The 17,927-nt window shown below is 43.9% G+C and overlaps 1 protein-coding gene across 5 annotated transcripts in view; it reads left to right on the top strand.

Moving 5' to 3' along the window:
* LOC147635377 (uncharacterized) overlaps window positions 1-17,327 on the top strand; it is a 28,128-nt gene extending 10,801 nt beyond the window's left edge. The window contains exons 2-10 of one of the 5 annotated variants that reach the window (XM_086802649.1): window positions 13,067-13,252; window positions 13,340-13,423; window positions 13,983-14,062; window positions 14,671-14,737; window positions 15,164-15,232; window positions 15,339-15,446; window positions 15,545-15,607; window positions 15,706-15,780; window positions 15,944-17,327. In XM_086802649.1, coding sequence (XP_086658775.1) covers window positions 13,115-13,252; window positions 13,340-13,423; window positions 13,983-14,062; window positions 14,671-14,737; window positions 15,164-15,232; window positions 15,339-15,446; window positions 15,545-15,607; window positions 15,706-15,780; window positions 15,944-17,137 — 1,878 coding nt within the window. In that variant the 5' untranslated portion in view covers window positions 13,067-13,114 and the 3' untranslated portion in view covers window positions 17,138-17,327. Of the gene's footprint in view, window positions 1-13,052; window positions 13,253-13,339; window positions 13,424-13,982; window positions 14,063-14,670; window positions 14,738-15,163; window positions 15,233-15,338; window positions 15,447-15,544; window positions 15,608-15,705; window positions 15,781-15,943 lie in introns of all 5 variants that reach the window. The other 4 variants (XM_086802650.1, XM_086802648.1, XM_086802651.1 and 1 more) reach the window with 4 other exon arrangements.
* The last annotated feature ends 600 nt before the right edge of the window (window positions 17,328-17,927 follow it).

Below are 17,927 nucleotides of genomic sequence, written 5' to 3'. Positions count from 1 at the left end.
TGCTCTCCAGTCTCACAGGTGGCTGCCGGGCAGCCCATTCTTCAAGGCTTCAAGGCTCAAGCCCAAGCCTCCAAGGGCAAGTGTTCTCGAGGGCAAGTGCTTTCAAGTCTCACTATGCCTACAGATCCCTATTGGCAGTATGCAACAAAAGGGGATGGATATGTCGGAGGTGGGGGTTCCCGCAAGTGGAAATGTTTTTTGCATCTCTATGCATGTTTTTTTGCATCTCTTGACATAAGTTTATTTAATAGGATGTCTCTATGCATGTTTTTTACATGTCTAAAATAAATTCAAAAGAAACTCCGTTTCTTGCCGTTTCCGACCTAGCGGAAACTCGGAAACACCGTTTCCAACCCGGTCCGAACCGACCGTTTCTGCCGGTCCAGGTTACTATGATGGCATCTGGACTATCATATGCAGGTTCAGTAAGCAGGCACATTTCATTCCCGTGAGGAAGACAATTAAAGTGGATCATATGGTGAAGTTGTTCATGGCGAACATCTTCAAGTATCATGGCTTGCCTACGTCTATCATTAGTGATCGTGATCCATGGATGACGAGTTTGTTTTGGAGAGGGTTGTTTGACAACATGGGTACAACTCTCAAGTTTTCATCGTCATTTCATCCACAGACAGATGGTCAGTCAGAAGAGGCTAACTCTACAGTGTTGAATCTTCTCAAGTGTTATGTGTCAGAGCACAAGCAACAATGGGAAAAGTATCTTCCTTTGGTGGAGTTTGCATATAACAACACTGTACATAGCTCGACAGGCAAGGCGCTTTTTGAGATTGTAGAAGGAGGGAAGAAGGTTCCACCCATTTTGCATACAAAGGATAAGATCTTTGAGGTTGATCAGTATGTGGAGAGCTTGGATGAAGCTTATCGGAGCGTTAAGTTGGCTCTCCAGAAAACTCAGCAGAAGCAAAAGAAAGCCGCAGACCGTCACAGACGTGATTTACAGTTTGCATTGGGTGATTGGGTTCTTTTGCGCTTTGAAAAGGCTAGACTCAAGAAGATGAAGGGTAAAGAGCGCTTATTCCCTAAGTTGAGCATGCGATATTATGGGCCTTTTCAGGTTTTGGAAAAGATTGGTGAGGTAACCTATCGTTTGAAGTTACCAGATCACTGGAGGATTCACAATGCTTTTCACGTGAGTCTTCTTAGACCTTTCCGTGGGGATGTGCCTGAGGATGTATCAGATGAGGCTCAGCCGGAAGTTGAGGAACTTGATGAGGTTCTGATTCCAGAGCAGATACTGGCACATAAAGAAAGGAAGGTACGAGGTAAAGTTTCCCGTCGCTATCTTGTGAAGTTCAAGAACTATTCACCGATGGATGCGAAGTGGATGGAGGAAGGTGACTTAACAGATTCACCTCAGGTTTTGCAGCTTTATCTCGATGCCTTTGAGTTAGAGCCGACTCTTATTGTGGCTCATTCAGGTTCAGCAGAGCATGGGTCTGGAGCATTACCTGATGCTCAAGAGGGGGGGTAGCACCTCCACTCCCTTGATACAGACAGGCTCAGATGACATCTAGAGGTCGCTTGGTGCAGATCTTATCTCACCCGAAGGTACTGAGGCTGACAGTACATCTGTTTATGGGACTTCTATGATATATGTGTACTAGTCACATGGAGATTTTTGTGGATATGTATGGTTCACAGTGGTATACAACTTGGACTAATACTATGCCATTGGTTTGCAGTGAATATTGATACATGTGTATGGCTCAGAGAGATTGGGACGCTGATCTTGCCATATTGTATATTTCACTTTGGATATTTTGATGCATCACCAGAATGCAATCGAGGACGCTTGCCATTTTTCAAGAGGGGGGTATGTCATGGCCCTGTGAAAATGGAGCAGGACAAGTGTGGGCATGGTGGTTGCAGAGTCAGAATATTTTATGATTCACATGGGGGGTGCCCGGACAGAGTTTAAGATGTGTGGACATCCCTAGGTGTGAAGGGGGGAACTAGAAACATTAAGTTTTAATGTTTATTGGAGTTTGCCCCTAGGCCTTAGTGGCCCTAGGAACTTATTAAAGTTTGGGGCCCTAGGGATTAATTTGGGGAGGAGTTTTCTCTCTCTTCTCTCTCTCTCTCTTCCCTTTTTGGGAGTCGTGGAGTAAAAGAGGAGGAGTTTCTTCATGCGCATGATACACAAGCGTGGAAAAGCTGAGGAAGCTCTAGGCGGTTGCAAAAGACTGGTCTAGCTGCTGTTTTTCTGTGAACTGTGTGTAGAAGAAGCTGTACAACAGCCGTACAGTACTGTACGACTACAAGGATTGCTGTGGACAGAGAAGCGCAGGTCTGAGGGGCTGGTACAGGCGCCTGCAACTGCAGGATACAGGCTGTACAGTGCTGTACGACTGCAAGTACAGCCCTGTACTTTCTGCAGGTACACTGTACGGCCAGTTCTAGGGCAAGTACAGGTGCTGGACAGTGCTGTAGCAGGACGGCGCAGGCAACCAGTAGCAGAATCCAGCAGGCGGCTACCTCTGATTCTCTGCAGAAAGACCGTACCGTCAAGTACAGGCAAGTACAGTCAAGTACAATCAAGTACAGTGCTGATTTTCAGATCTGTACTTTCAAGGACAGCATAAGAGTGAACATCAGGAGGAGGATACAGGCAAGAATAAGCACATGTGTGAAGCAGGGTTGTGGATACAAGTGCCTGCAAGTACAGATTGGTGCTGTTGCTTCCTCCAGTGTTGTTTCACGAGGTGAACTTGGTAAGCTCTGTTTCTGTTCATCTATCTCTCTTTCTACTGCTTGATGTCTGTTGCAGATATGTGTTATCTGGCCCCTTGTGAGAGGAGGGGTATGGCAGATTGACAAGGGTTGAGACAGAGACTGGACAGCACATGTATGTTTGAGCTGAGAAGATGTATCATGCACTTGAGTTATGCCAGATGTATGCCCATGGCTGGCCTGCTTAGTGATCTTGGTTGATCAGAGGGAGACACAGTGTGTTGTTTGAAGACACAGATCTGTGTGCATAGATCCTCTGTGCTGAGAAGGATTTGTGGGCCGTCAGATTGGACTTACAGGTGTAAACTCTTGGCTGGTCTTTGTGTACTCAGCCATTCATTTTATTATAATTGAATAAAGAAATACCGCAAGGGGCGCCAAGCTTTGGGGCCAACAGGTGTCGTTGTGTTTTCAGATTTGGGCACTTTAGCTCCAATCTGTGTTTTGTTTCTCATCTAGACTACAAGTGGACGGGTGATTGCTTCTACCGCACTCTGGTTTTCTATCAGAGGCCGGTTTCAGTAATGCTCAGAATTCAGCAATCTTTCACGACGAATATAACGCACAAAACTGAAGTAGATGTGCAAAAAGAGAGAGAGAGAGAGAGAGAGGGAGGGAGCGAGAAGAGGACATAGTTTTGGGTGCCAAATACCCTCTGTAGAGCCCCTACCATGAATGGTGTATTTGCTTTATTAGAATGATGTAAATCAGAAAATAAAGATAGAATCTTGACCTGCACTTTTCACCTTGATTGAAGCTTTCCCCTTGGCTGTCTTGGTCCTTGGAAGGCAACAATCCCTTGTGAATTATGAGATAGCAAACCTAAATATTGGCTGGGCTTTAAATACCCTTCGGTTGCTGCAATTGTTAGCCGGGAGCTCAAAGATAAGCAGAAGGGCGCCTATGACTAGGAGTATGAGCGCAACGAATTGCTCAAGACCTTTGGCTACATAGGTGGCCAGAGAGTTGTTGTCTTGTTTGACAGTGGTAGCACAGAGGATGTGGTCACGGAACAAGCCGCTCGGCGAGCCCGTTTCGTCTCGACTTCGGTGGACAAGAAAGTGGAGGGATTTAGCATAGGCATGACGACGAGCATCAAGTTTGAAGCTCAAAGTGCTAAGTTAGTCATTCAGGGCATAGAGTTTGTGCGTGATTTTATGGTTTCCCCTCTTGTAGGAGCAGATATAATTTTGGGAATTTAGTGGTTTCACAAGTTCCAGCCAGATATCGATTGGGACAAGCACACTTTCGAGATTACTCAGAATGTGTCTAAAGCCCCAGTGACAATTAAGTGTGAGCCAGGAATTCCGAACTTTTCTCTCATAAGCCATTTACAAGCTAAACGAGAAATTAGGAAAGGCGCACAATGTGCGACGATTTATATCCAGACTGCCCAGACGGTGCCTAAAACCGGCCTTCAGAAACTTGACGGGCGGTGAGCACACTTAATCACACTTAAAACTCTTTACGAACTGGAATAATAAACTTGGAAGAAGAAGAAAAAGAATAAGTGGAGCTAGAGTGCTCCTACACAAAAGATCAATTGGCCCCAAAGCGTGGTGCCCCCGCAGGTATTTTTTATCACTTGAAGTCGGCGTAGCCCTTGTACAATTCTTGAGTAGATGCCTCCTTGCTTCACATGGAGGAGATCTCCTTCAAAACTTTCACCCATTTTGTGTTATGGGATACAAGAGCCTTGGTCCCCTTTTTATACAAGATTGTGGTTGAAAAGCTATGCTTTCCCCCCTTAGAGAAAAAAAAAGTACTGCAAATGCTTTCCAAAAGAAAACTCTTTGCATTGTCTCTCTCTCTCTTTTTTTTTTAAATTAAAAAAAATTATACATGGCGCTTAGCGTCTTCTTTTTTCTTTTTTCGAAAATCCACGCTTGCGCGTTCTGGGCTACTCAACGCTTTTCTCTTTGGCGCTTTTCCTTGTTGCCCGACGCCTTTTCCTTGCGTTGAGTGCGTCAGCTTGCCCACGTGGTAGCACCTATGCCTGTGCAGCTATCCACCACCTGCAGTCCAGCCACACGTGCGCTTCTCATCGCCTGCAACCAGCCACACATCAGCGCCTGTCATCGCCTACAGCCAATCGCCTGTGCAGTCAACCACACGTCAGCTGTCTGCCACCTGTGCCACGTCAGTTGCCTGTACCTGTGCTACAGTGCCACTTGTCATCTGCTTGTACCAGTGCCACAGTGCCACGTGTCAACTGCTGAACTGGCTATGCTTGCAGGGTTGACCCACAAGTAGCCTCAGTTGTTGCTGCTCTTGCAACAAGGTACGAGAAAGACCAAAAATACATGCACATGAACAAACATATGAGCATGCACACACATGTACACACACACACCAAACATGTATCTGCATCCACACACGTGTACAAACTTACACATGCACATATAGAATAAAACATGATCAGTGAATGTTAGACATGCTTAAACATAATCACAGTGCTTAAGAAAAGAGGTGAGTATAGTGCTTAAGAAAAGAGGTAAAAATACTCAGTCCTGTAATAACAGACATCAAAGAGAATGATTGGGTATTGCTAAAATTTGAGAAAGCAAGACTCCATAAGAGGCCAGGAAAGTAGGGAGCATCCCTAGGCTTTCTATGAGGTATTACAGACCTTTTAAGGTGATCAAGCAGATCAATGGGGTTGCTTTCCAGCTTGCATTGCCTGATCATTGGTGGATTCCTTATGCCTTTCGTGTGAGTCTATTGCAGAGGTATGTGGGGCTAGGGCCAGAAGAGCCTGTCATAGAAGGGCCACCACAAATTGATGTGGTAGAGGAAGTTCTTCAACTATTGCTTGTAAGCTTTCCAGGCGATACCTTGTGAAGTTCAAGAACTATTTGCCTATCGACACAAAATGGGTTGAAACTTGATAAAGACTACTTCAAAGATTACCCACTGCTTCTTCAGGCGTATTTAGAGGCTTTTCAGTTGAGGTCAACTGTTTAGAAGCCGGGAGGGATGTCACCATTTGGCCGCCCAAGTGGTCTTCCCCTACTTTGTGCCAAGGTACGGGAGGCTAGGGAGCTTCATGTCACCCGTACTGAGGTTAGGACTCATGTTACCTATAGGAGGCCAAGCCTTGTGTCACCTGTAGTGTGACCAAAACATGGAACCTACTATCAGGGATCCCAGTTTGAGGCTTCCCATTGAGCCTGTTCCGTGCTCAAGAAGACTTGCTATCTCCAGGTTTCAAAAACGGGAGATATATCCATTGCATAATGCATGTGCACGCATCTCTGCTTGGTTGAAATTGATTTTGCGTGACTTGTTTTCATGTGATTGCTTGCTATGACGTGTCCATTTCACAAGCAGGGGACGCCCACTCGTGAACCGTGTGACTGCCTTGTATTTTGACATGGTTTGAGGCATGTGAACAGGTGGTAAGTATTCATTTAAACCGTTGTTTCTTATTGTTAAGGTTTTATAACCTTTGCTGTTCACAAAGGGACATTGTTTGAGGTGGGCTGTGCCACATGGCACATAGGGATTGGACCCCTTCCACCTCTAACCCACCAACCTCTCTCAACTCCCTCTCTCTCTCTCTCTCTCTCTCACACACACACACACACACATTTTTGTTAAGGCGCATCTCTCCCTGAAAAAAAGTGTTTGCAAATCGACATGTACTGAAGAGTTCCCATTGCTGCCGCACAGCTGCACCTTCTGTACCTGCTGTACGTGACAACACCCTTCTGTACCTGCTGTTGTACTTGCTGCAGTACTGTTGTACTTTACTGCTGAACTGTATTGTATCTGCTGTACCTGACTGTAGTACTGTACCCAACTGTTGAACTGAACTGCACTGGTGGTGTACCTGCTATACCCAACTGCATCTTCTGTACTTGACTGCTGTACTTTTCTGGAAACCCTGCTGTACCTACTGTACAGTCCATTGTACCAGGTGTACTTGCTGGAAACCTTGTTGTACTTGCTGTACAGGCAGTGTTGCCAGGTGTTTTTGAAACGGCAGGTGTGAAACGGGTTTCGTACATTTTGAAACCGTTCCTAAAAGGTAAGAAATGGGTCCAAAAAGGTTTCAAACAAAATAGAAAAATATGTATATTTTTAACTTGGAATATACCAAAAAAAATATGTATTTAGCCCTATGACATAACTTATAAGAGAACTAGCTCTTCCAAATCAGGGATATCCTTAAGGGGGATGTCTAGTTGCATTTCCACTTTTAGGAGCCCGAGCCACCATATCTTGACTCGAAGGTGACATTGTTCCAAAGAGAATCACCTATTTGAGGCATCCTACAAGGTGGGGATAAATGTAGATCCTTAGCCCTGCAAGTGCGACACATAAGTTAAAGAAATCTCATTTTTTGAATATCAGAGTAGTCTTGGCCCTTGTAAAAACGTTCCAAATTCACCCTTTATTGCCCAAGGCAGGTAGCCTTAGGCCTCAATAGAGCAAAGGGAGGAAGATATGCAAGAAATATTGAGCACATGCCACAAAGTAAAAAACGCGCTTCTCTATGGAGCTCTGCAAAGAAAACATACATAAAGCACAAAAGAAAATTACTCCTCGAGTAGACCTCCACAGGGCCCAAGGACAAAAAGGAGCACACGGGGCTGTCAGGCGCACTATCACTGGCCAGCTGGTACACATACCGTTGAGAAACGTGCAACAAACCGCCTCTGGAAAACGCGCAACGGAAAAAATGTACGAAGCGATAGTGATGTGGTCTAGGGCATTATTAAAATCAGGTTGGAAAAAAATGCATTTCATACGTTTCGTACGTTTCCACCCGGTATGAAACGCGTTTCTATGTAACACTGTGTATAGTCCATTGTACTAGTCGTACTTGGTGAAAAACCCACTGTACCTGCTGGGCTTACAGTGGTGCTTGCTGTGAACTGGCTCTACGTGTACATGTTTGAGTACCTGCTATTAGAAACCGCGTACTAGTACCTGTTTGTGTACAAGTACTTGTACCTTTTCGTGTGCATGTACTTGTTTGTGTACTTGCACCAAGGAGGCTTGAGCCACAGTCTCTACGAGGGTGTGAGCCAGGTAGAGCGCTTGTTCGTGCATGGTCTCGAAACAACAATTTCACGTTCACTCCCCTCCAGGTGTATGAGACTGGTGGCGAGTTTATTTTGACTCTTTCAACAAGTCCAGCTTCAACAACCTACTTCGACACACTCTTGTTTGGGTAACTCGTCTTCATATTTGCATTTGCATTAGATTATCAAGATGGAAAGCCCTTGGAATTTGGAAATTTGTACATAGATTAAAATACCCCAATAATATAGTTCAAGGGGGGAGGTCAGCCCATTTTGCACGGCCCTAGTGGTGGTGTACTGTGCAACGCTTGTCTCTTGCAAATTATCTTGTGCAGTGATGTACCTTTCAGTTGTTTTGGGCTTTGTGGCTGTTACATTTTAAGTGTTGATGCACATATTGTTCACGAGACGGTGCCCAAGGACGTTCACACCTAGCCGGTGTAGAGGGAATGATGGAGCATTACAAAAAAGAAAACACACACGAAATACTCAATTTAGATTTTGAGAGACTTCCTTGAGACTTCCTTGAGACAACCCATGATTTTGAGAGACTTCCTTGAGACAACCCATGATTCAAATTTTGGGAGACTTCCCTTGCAGGGAACCCATGACTCAAACATAATAGGAAAAAAAAGATAATTTTTGAAGTTTAAAAACTTCCCCTTTGTAGATTGGTTGTGAAGCCTCTTGCTCTTGAGATCAATCATAACGTTTCGATGAAGAGTAGTCTCTTTCGGCGACATTTCCATGCTAGTGCTGATGCAAATTTTGTTGTGGAAGGCAATGATCCCCTAATGCAGACGCTCGGACCTTCCATGGCACTGCAGAAGCTCCAATTTGATGTAGGAGGCGTGATTTTGAAAAAAGCCCCAAATTTCTATGGATGTAGAAGCTTGAATTTCATGGTTTTCTCCTTATTTCAAAAAAACTCTTTGTCCCCTATTGTTGTAAATGAATGTAGCGAGTGACTTCAGGCGCTACAAACCTGATTACATAGTAACCAAGATGCATACAGAAGATGATGTGGAGGGCTGATTTGTAGGCCAACCTAGTGTCTTGTGCGTTTTTGCATAAACAACATAGTAACAGGAAACAACCGTTTTGATTTCTATTTCTCTGTTTCCTAATCTCCGATTAGAATATCATCCATTGATTTGTCTCATCTTATCACAAACGGTTATACAAAATTTAGTACTAAAATCACAAGATTATCATCCTTGATTATACAATGTGGAAGTACTAAAAAGAAAATGATATTGCACTAGGGACCTGAAGATGGGCTGGTCCCCGCCTCCCCCCCCCCCCCCCCCCTTGAAGGATAAGGGAGTAAGAATCTTACAACTACATAAAACGGATGGCTTGGCCCAGCCATACACCACCATTTCTTCCAAAATAATTGAACATGAAAACAACTTACAAAAACTATATTTGCCCACAAGTAGCCCAGCTACAAGGTAGCAATATAGTGCCCAACACTCTTTACCAAGATTGCCCAGCAATCCCGATTTTTGCAAATGTAGCTTAACTTCAATGAGATCAACCATCTAGTGGCTGAAAATCAGCCTTAGTAGAATGCCCAGCAATTCCCAAGGGTTCTCCCGCATAGAACTTGTAGCAACCGGAGCCAAGATGATTCTTCCACAGCTTCAATCTTTAGAAATAGTCTTCTTCTTCTTCTAGCTTGAATGGAGACTTCCAATTCTGAAAATCAGAATTCAGCCAGCTTCTAAGTGTTTTGGAGAGGTAAAAACACTATGGTATGGCTAAAAAAAATACACTATAATAAGTGCATTAGATTGAGCAATAAACAAAGGCCAAGAAGTGTCTTGAATGAAGCTGGAAATCTGAATTTATAGAGTACTATTCAGCCTAGAAGGAGGCGCCTTTATGAAGAGAAGGAGTGGAGGTTATTGCTTATGAAAAGATGTGGTAGGGAGAGGTTTGTGCAAGACTTTTGGATCAAAGAATGGCTATTAGCAAAGTAGCAACTTGTGTAGCTAAAAGAGGAGGAAAAGTTTACTTTTATCTTTTTCTTTTGAGTTAACTAGCTTGCATGACTCTTTTGGAGAAAAGTGAGCTTGCATGCTTTACTTTTAAGAAAAGTAAGCCAAGCATTGCATGTAGCTTAAAAAGCTTGCATGTCGCATGCATGGGGGTTTCTGGCCATGCATGTCACATGAATGAGGATTTCTGGCATGTCGCATGTATGGGGGTTTCTTACTATGCATGTCGCATGTATGGGGGGTTTCTAACTATGCTTGTCACATGTATGGAGGTTTCTCATCATGGAGACGAAGTTTATCAACCATACTTAGCTAGACTGTCATGCATGCATGGAGATAGAAAATCCGCATAAGAGTGGACTGCCTTCAAAATGTCAATTATTCCTGTACAAATCCATCAGTTAATTGAAGACAGGTTATGCAACATACTAACCCATGGGTGCAATCTAGGTGTCCCCAGATCCATGAGCTTCTCATGCAATAAAATCCAAGCATTGTCCAGGCAAACAAAACAATACACGCAAATAAAAAAATAGGCCATGCACACAAATGTATGCATTTAAACACATATTTTGGAAGAAACCCCATCTATTCATATGTACTTGATATTTACAAGGACTATGGTATTTGGCTCTCCAAGATCCATCAAATATCCATGGCATTATGTATTGCATTTGGTTCTCTAAGATCCATCAAATGCTTAACATGCTTCTATGCAGCCAGGATCTCGTAGATACAGCTAGCATACACATACATGGGAAGCTTAACTATAAACATTCCATGGCTACATGTAGTGTCCAACACCCATGTCCATGGATAATAGAGAATTTACAATATGAATCCCGAGAAATTATGGAGTAGTTACACATCTAGTGCTTGCTTAGGGATTTTCTACAAATTTTGATCACTATTTATTTCAAATTATGATGGTGTACTTCTCAAACTTTTCCCAAGTTAGTAATTTTCTCATTATTTTTATATTATGTATCATACATCCACCATTTCCTAGCCGTTTCCATTTCCTAGTTTTGTGCCAGTGTCACTATCTTATTGGTGCTAGTCTTTCATATCTTGGTTAATTGTGTGTTTAGTCTTGTTCTCTTTGAGATCCATGCTACCTTGTCACAACTGCATTGGTTTTGCATGTGCAAAAGGCTTCCAAGGCATCCCAACAGGAGAGTCATGCGTCATCATCATATACAAATTACATACTCTCTATGTCCCCTTCATATGGTAGAGTACTCCTATGCTGGAGCTGTCATAATGATGGCACCCAAGGTCTAAGTGGATGGGGGTTCCTGGCTCTTTGAAGCTGTTGCAATCTGTCTATGGTGACCTGTCAGGTGCAATGGGGGGCTTTCTTTGATGCCGAGTATACTACCCTGTGACGTGGTTTGGTGTGTCGATATGGCTCGCTGTGTTCCCTTTGTCAGAATGCGCAGCGAAAGACTAACGCACGTAGGAGATGCATCACCATCGAGCTCCACGAACACCCCCAATGGGCACTGCAGCATCCCTCCACCGGGCTCCCATCTCCCGGTGAGCTGCCTCCCAAAACACCGGCCAGAGGAGATGATTATGACAAGGTGCCACTCTAGCCTTATATATGGTTCTTCAACTTCCCATGCTTCCACTTATGGGATAATCCAAGGCACCTTCTAGCCATAGATCACAAGCTCGAAATCGCCAACCTTCCAACACCCTCCCTCGATTCGAGCTCCGCAAGCCACCGAGGCACGAGGGGGTTACCCAGGACCACACACGCTTGAGCCGCCCAGGACCACACACGCCCGGGCTCTGATACCATGTCAGAATGCGCAGCGGAAGACTAACACACGTAGAAGACGCATCACCATCGAGCTCCACGAACACCCCCAACGGGCACTGCAGCATCCCTCCCCTAGGCTCCCATCTCCCGGTGAGCTGCCTCCCAAAACCCGGCCGGAGGAGATGATTATGACAAGGTGCCACTCTAGCCTTATATATGGCTCTTCAACTTCCCATGCTTCCACTTATGGGATAATCCAAGGCACCTTCTAGCCATAGATCACAAGCTCAAAATCGCCAACCTTCCAACACCCTCGACACCGTCGTGAATAGGTAACCCTGTTTGTCATCTGGGAAGGATTAAGGAAATTTGTAATAGTTGTCTGAGAGAGATCATGCTGCTACTCTCGGTTTCGTGAGTGAGCCTGAAGGCGCTTGTAGAGGGTATCCCCATGGCATTGTAGCTCGAGAAGAAAGAGGCTTAAGCATCTTTGGTGTCAATAATCCATGGCTTTGGCAAGTGGACCAAAACCCTCTCGGAAGAGAATGGAATTTTAACATGCGGAAGCTTGATGGGTAGAATTGGTAACTTCAATGGACAGAATTTAGCGATCTTTCGTGATGAAGATAACGCATGAGGTAGAGAGACAAGTGCAGAGAGAGAGAGAGAGAGAGAGAGAGAGAGAGAGAGAGAGAGAGAGAGAGAGAGAGTTATACACAATATTGGGTTCCAAATACCCTCTGTAGGGCCCCGACCATGAATGGTGTATTTACTTTATTAGAATGATGTACAATAATGCAAATCTGTAGTTCAGATAATCTGCTCTTGACCTTTCACCTTCACCTTGGCGGAGAGTTTTCCCCTTGGCTGTCCTGGCCCTTGGAAAACAGCAACCCTTTGTGAATGCTTAGATAAATGAATGAATTCTATGCTTGGCTATTCATAGCCCCTACTGATGCTGGTCGGCTGGCAGATTTTTGGCAGTCCACCTGTTTTTCTTCTTTTAATCATGTGCTTGTTTCACACTGCTGCTAGTCACCCTACGAATGCTGTCCAGGCTGTTGCGCAGGACTGCGCTGGCCTGTCCAGACCACTTTGAGGCTGGCCGCGTGGCTGGGCTTGCCTCCAAGGCTGGTCGGCTGGCTGGCCAAGCCCACATGGGCTGGCCGACCAAACAAAACCTTGTATGGGACTTGTACACCTGACCTTGGACACTTAGAGTGGAACCCTGGCTGACTCTTCCCGGATTGGGGCTCACATGGGACTAGTTTCCACTCGAGGTCCTGCACCTACTGTAAAGAATATGTCAACGTGGCATCCAAGTGCGGGATGCATGTGACAGGAATCGGCCTCGTATCATGTAATATACCGGACATCTGAACAGATGTAGTTTTTTGAGAGATTTGTTTGCATGATCTTACCATGCTATGAATTTGCTTATAAGATATTTCATTACTTAATGCATGTCAGTAGTGAGCTTATAAACACCAACATTTGCAGTCATTTATGGACAGCTTATATGTTTTAACATTTGAAGACCACATTGGATTCGCTGGACTCAGATGTGTAAGATGCTTTCAAGATTCGGTGTTCCTCGTCTTAGCTATGCTCAACTATTTTCCTTCCAAGTTCTATACAGCAATAATGCAGATAGTCGAGGCTTTGCCAATTCAGGAACTTTTGGTCTTCTTGGAAGGAAGGTAAAGATAAACCTAATTAGGAACCTAGAGTCCCACCATGGTGCACTGTGTTATAGATAGCTTTGACAAAGGTGGGCTTGCTTACAGAAAGGAGAATGGAAGCGTGCAATTCTGGAGCTTGATTTCACTATGGGAACCTTATTTTTACAAGACAAGGACAGAATCATAGTGGTATGTCAGGCTGAAATAATTTGAAGAGAGCGTCTGAATCACACACATGTGCATGCACACATACACGCACACGCGCACAGAGATAGGCACAGAGGCACGCTTATAGCCACATACAAACCCATGCACACTCCCTCATGCACACGTGTAGCGAGTGCACACCCACATATGTGTGCATGCATGTGTGTATGTCCACACACATGCACACGTGTGCACATTGCACACTTACACACACACACACACTCAATGCAGGTTTGCTCACTCACTCACTTGCACACCTGCCCCCCCACCCCCCCCAAAAAAAAAAAAAAAACAACAGGAAGAATAAGAGGAAGAAGAAAAAAACATGAGCTCACTCACCCATACCACACATTTTACACACCTACGCAGTCAGCACACCCACACACACATCCAGCACTCACATACACCCACTAGTGATGTGTGCATGCCCGGCCATCCACACGCGTGCACACACACACAATATATTCAAAAGAAAATTGATTTACAATGACATAGTAAGAAGGATGTTGTCTAACCAAAAACAATTTATTTATATTTCCAGTCGGAAGCATTTGAAGAATACAAAAAACACAAAACACAAGAAGAATATACAGATGACATGCTTGTGTCTGTACGCTTCAAGTAAATTCTGACTCTCATCATAAAGTTAGAAGTCCTATTTGGTATAAGGAGCTTAACTAGAGAAAAGTGCTAAGTAAAGCATCCTTTCAAGCTTGTATGCAAAAGTATACAGAAACAATCTTAACAGCTTCACCAACCATGGTTGACAAAACATCCCAATGGAATGCAAACAGCAGCCCATGAAACGTTTTGAAAACATAAAAAATTGAAACCAAAAACGGATTCAAATCTATGTCATCATGCCACATCATAGGTTTGGTTGCGCTTCATTAAACTGCACAGAGTTTTTAACAAGTTTAGGCTTTGGAAAGGGTTGGCCGGCATGTTGGATGCAAACATCTTAGCACCATTGGCAACGGCTCCTCTTGGGGCAAAACTTAAGAATGGGGTTGACAGTTTGCCAACACCAAGTTTTGAGAACTATGTCACTGACAGATTTCTTCCAAGAAAGAATGTAAAAGGGAGATTTCAAACTGGCTGTTTGTATGGAAGCATTTGCATTTGAAGTCCGTTTCTGAAGCCTTTTGTATCAAAACAAGGTAGGAAGTGGTGGTGGGTGTGGGATAGTGATAGCTGTATGAATGCTCATGGTATTTTTGCATTTGCAGATCTGGCCAGTGGGAGATCATGGCACAAAATGTTGTGGAGAAGAAAACTCTTGAACATCTTCTTAAGGTAATTTTCTCCACAATGTTCTTTAGGAATGAGCAGCCTGAAATTCTTATCATTTATGTCAGAAAACTTTCTTTACATATAGTTCAGCAGCCTAGAACTGTTGTACGAAAGAAAATGATCTTCAGTTGGTCTCATTATGGTCTAGAAATGGGGGTGACAGAACCTGCAAGAGCCATCCTAATAGATTGTAGAGAAAGCTGAAGTTTAGTGGACTAAGGGCTAAAGCCATATGTGCAGTGTCCTTCAAGTATCCATTTGAGTTGTATATAAGTCAATTTCTCTACTTTCTACATGCACCATACACTCTTGAGTCTATGGTCCATTTCCTACTGCATTAACGAGGGAGGACAGCAGCAAGAGATGTAATATACTGGCTCTGCTAATTGTGTCTTGTGGGACTGCACTTACCTCCATTGTGGCATGCAGTGCATCGTACGTGATCTGGGCCCACAAGAAGCTGCCGAGTCGGGAATGGCAAAGGGCCTTGTTGGCGTGGTGACTTTCCATATTTTATCTTTTTTCTTTCAAGCACACAAATTTAGCTGTTAAATTTGTATAGGTGTTTACATGGAGAGGGCATAACACCCATGCTGTGTGTTAGGACAAAGATATCATGAAGTATGGGCTAGTACATCGCAGGGCAAAAACTGCCTACAAGAAAGATGAACGTTTTCTTGTTGTTGTTCCTGGAAAACTTCTCCTCTTCAAGGTTTTTTTTTTCTTGTGTGTGTGTGTGTGTGCAGCCTCAATTTTATTGCTTGTTAAATTGTATTGCAACATTTGTGATGCTGTATGTTATTCACGCAGGGTATGGATATAGTTGGCAAGCATGTGCGTTTTGTCACATCGCTTTTCAGCGCTACTACCCGTGTAAGTAGAAGAAGACTTACTGTTGATTTTCCCTGGCTACTACACGCAAACATTATACGATTCAGCTAATGTGATATAGTGGGGTCTGTACCTTGCAGCTGATCTATGGGCAGCTCGAGTTTGAAGTAATCGTACCCGATTCAAAGTCATTGAGCTTGCTCACCCTTTCAGCAGTAAGAGATTGTTACAAGCCTCTTTGTGACAACTTTTATGCTTTGAAAGTTATGTCCATGTGCAACATGCATGGTCAGTTTTTGGGCCACCAACATGGTAATGGAGGTTTTCTTAGAAGAAGATGTGATTATTGGTCTTAAAAGCATTAATTAATGCTTTCAGGAGGATCTGACTGATTGGATTGGGGCCATAGAGAAGTCTGCTCTTTTTGCTAATGAAGATGCTGGGGGCTCTACGAGCCAAAACATGCAAGGTGCAAGGGTGGACAGGAAAAAGGACCCCTCATATAGAAATGATCACGATTCAAGCTACACCGTAAGAAGAAGAAAGAGTGAACCCTCCCCTAGAGATACCAAAAGGAGAGACAACTATGGTGCCAGTTTGCAAGATGGACACTATCCTGATAGAAAGAAATATTATGAGAGTGGTGATAATAGACAAGGTAGTAAAGACAAAAACAGAGATGAAGAATACGAAGGGAGAGATTATTGGAATCGGGAAAAGGGTAGAGACCATAGAAACCAAGTCAGAGATGGATATGAAGGCAATAACATGGAATTCAAGGGATTTAGAGAGAATTTGAGAGGTTTTCCACAGGATACTGACAGGAGAGAGGTGGACAGATTCAATGATGGGCAGACTACTCAAGCGGACATGCAGCAGCCCCGAAAAAATTCACAACAATGTAGAGATAGGGATCAAGATAAAGTATTCAAATACCCTAAACAAAGTGATGAAAGGTTTGATGGTGTCAGTAACAGCTACCAGGAGCTTCCGGACACCTCAAACCAGTCTGTGAACCCTGCACAGTCCCAATGGAAACGGCATTCAAAACAAAGAAGCTTGGATAGCTCCCAATTAAATACAGCGTATCTACACAGCAAGGAAGAAGGGGGTGTAGTTTATGGAAGTGCTAAAGGCCAGAGCCTTCTTGAGGATCAGGAGAGAAGGGACACCCTTGGGATTTCTGAAGAGAGAAAAGAGGGCGGCAGTATTTACCTACCTAGAAACAATAGAGGAGATTACTTGCCCAGAAATGTGAGAGAGAACAAGACTTGGGAAGGTGATAATGACCCACTTAGTGGAGCAGGCAATGCAAACGAAATATGTGCTAATGATGACTTCAAGTTACAAAAGAACATGAGTAAAATCACAGATAAACCTGGTTTCAACAGGGCATCAGTGTTGCACCAGCTTAACCAACGGCTGGATCGACAGCTAAGCCTGAGGAACCCAATGGATTCAAATTCTAAAAAGAAGAGAGGTTCAAAGGAGGAGCATAGTGAGATGCTGGCATATTTGGATTTGTACAGGAGAGGATTGCATGATTCATCAACACAGACTAATGATGGATGATTTTGCTGAAGGCAGGGTAATCAATCATCTGATGGACCTTAGGTTCTCCAAGTTTCTTAAAAATTGGTGTCAGCTGAAGTGTGGATCATGGTATCAGAAGAATTATTCTTGTATACACTGATGATGTTTACTTACAAAAGCATGCCTTTTATTGACAAATATTATTATTTTTAGTACTAACGTTGAACCTTACTGGTTTGTCGGCTGGATACACACTTGCTGCCTGCCTGCCTACTGATGGGTTCCCTGCCCGGACATGGTCTAGCCTGGTCTGACATATACATCCGTGTCTGAAATGGTCCTGTCCCAGTGCAGCCCGTCAGCTATAGAGGACCACGTCAAGGTCTTAAGGCACTGTTTTAAGCCATTAATTTAAATAATGATTCTGAAGACTTGCCTAGGATGTGTATGTTTTTTCTACCATAAAATGAAGTATTTGTTAGCAGTCATCTCCTGTCTCTACTGTGTGTATGTTTTTTCTACCATAGAATGAAGTATTTGTTAGCAGGCCTCTGTCGTGGGTGTGCCCGCCTAGATAGGTGTTTTCTCCATTTTTCCTCATTGTCCATTTTTCCCTGTTTTTTCTGGCTATGGAGGTGTTCTTTTTCTGTTGTCGGCTGTAGTAGTGCTGGCCGACCTGGTGTGCCCCATTTGTGTGCTGGCCGACTTTTGTCTTTGCTAGCTGACTGGACCTTTTTCCAGTTGTGGGCAATTCTACTGCTGTCGGCCTGTTTTAGGCTGGCCAACTAGCAGCCCAAGGTGGTATAAATAGTCGTATAAATACCACCCT

The sequence above is a fragment of the Cibotium barometz genome, chromosome 9 (assembly GCF_041138505.1).
Source record: "Cibotium barometz isolate CiBa-2024 chromosome 9, ASM4113850v1, whole genome shotgun sequence".
Classification (NCBI taxonomy): domain Eukaryota; kingdom Viridiplantae; phylum Streptophyta; class Polypodiopsida; order Cyatheales; family Cibotiaceae; genus Cibotium; species Cibotium barometz.
The sequence above is the reverse complement of the archived record's forward strand: the minus strand, read 5'-3'. Positions and strand labels throughout refer to the sequence as shown.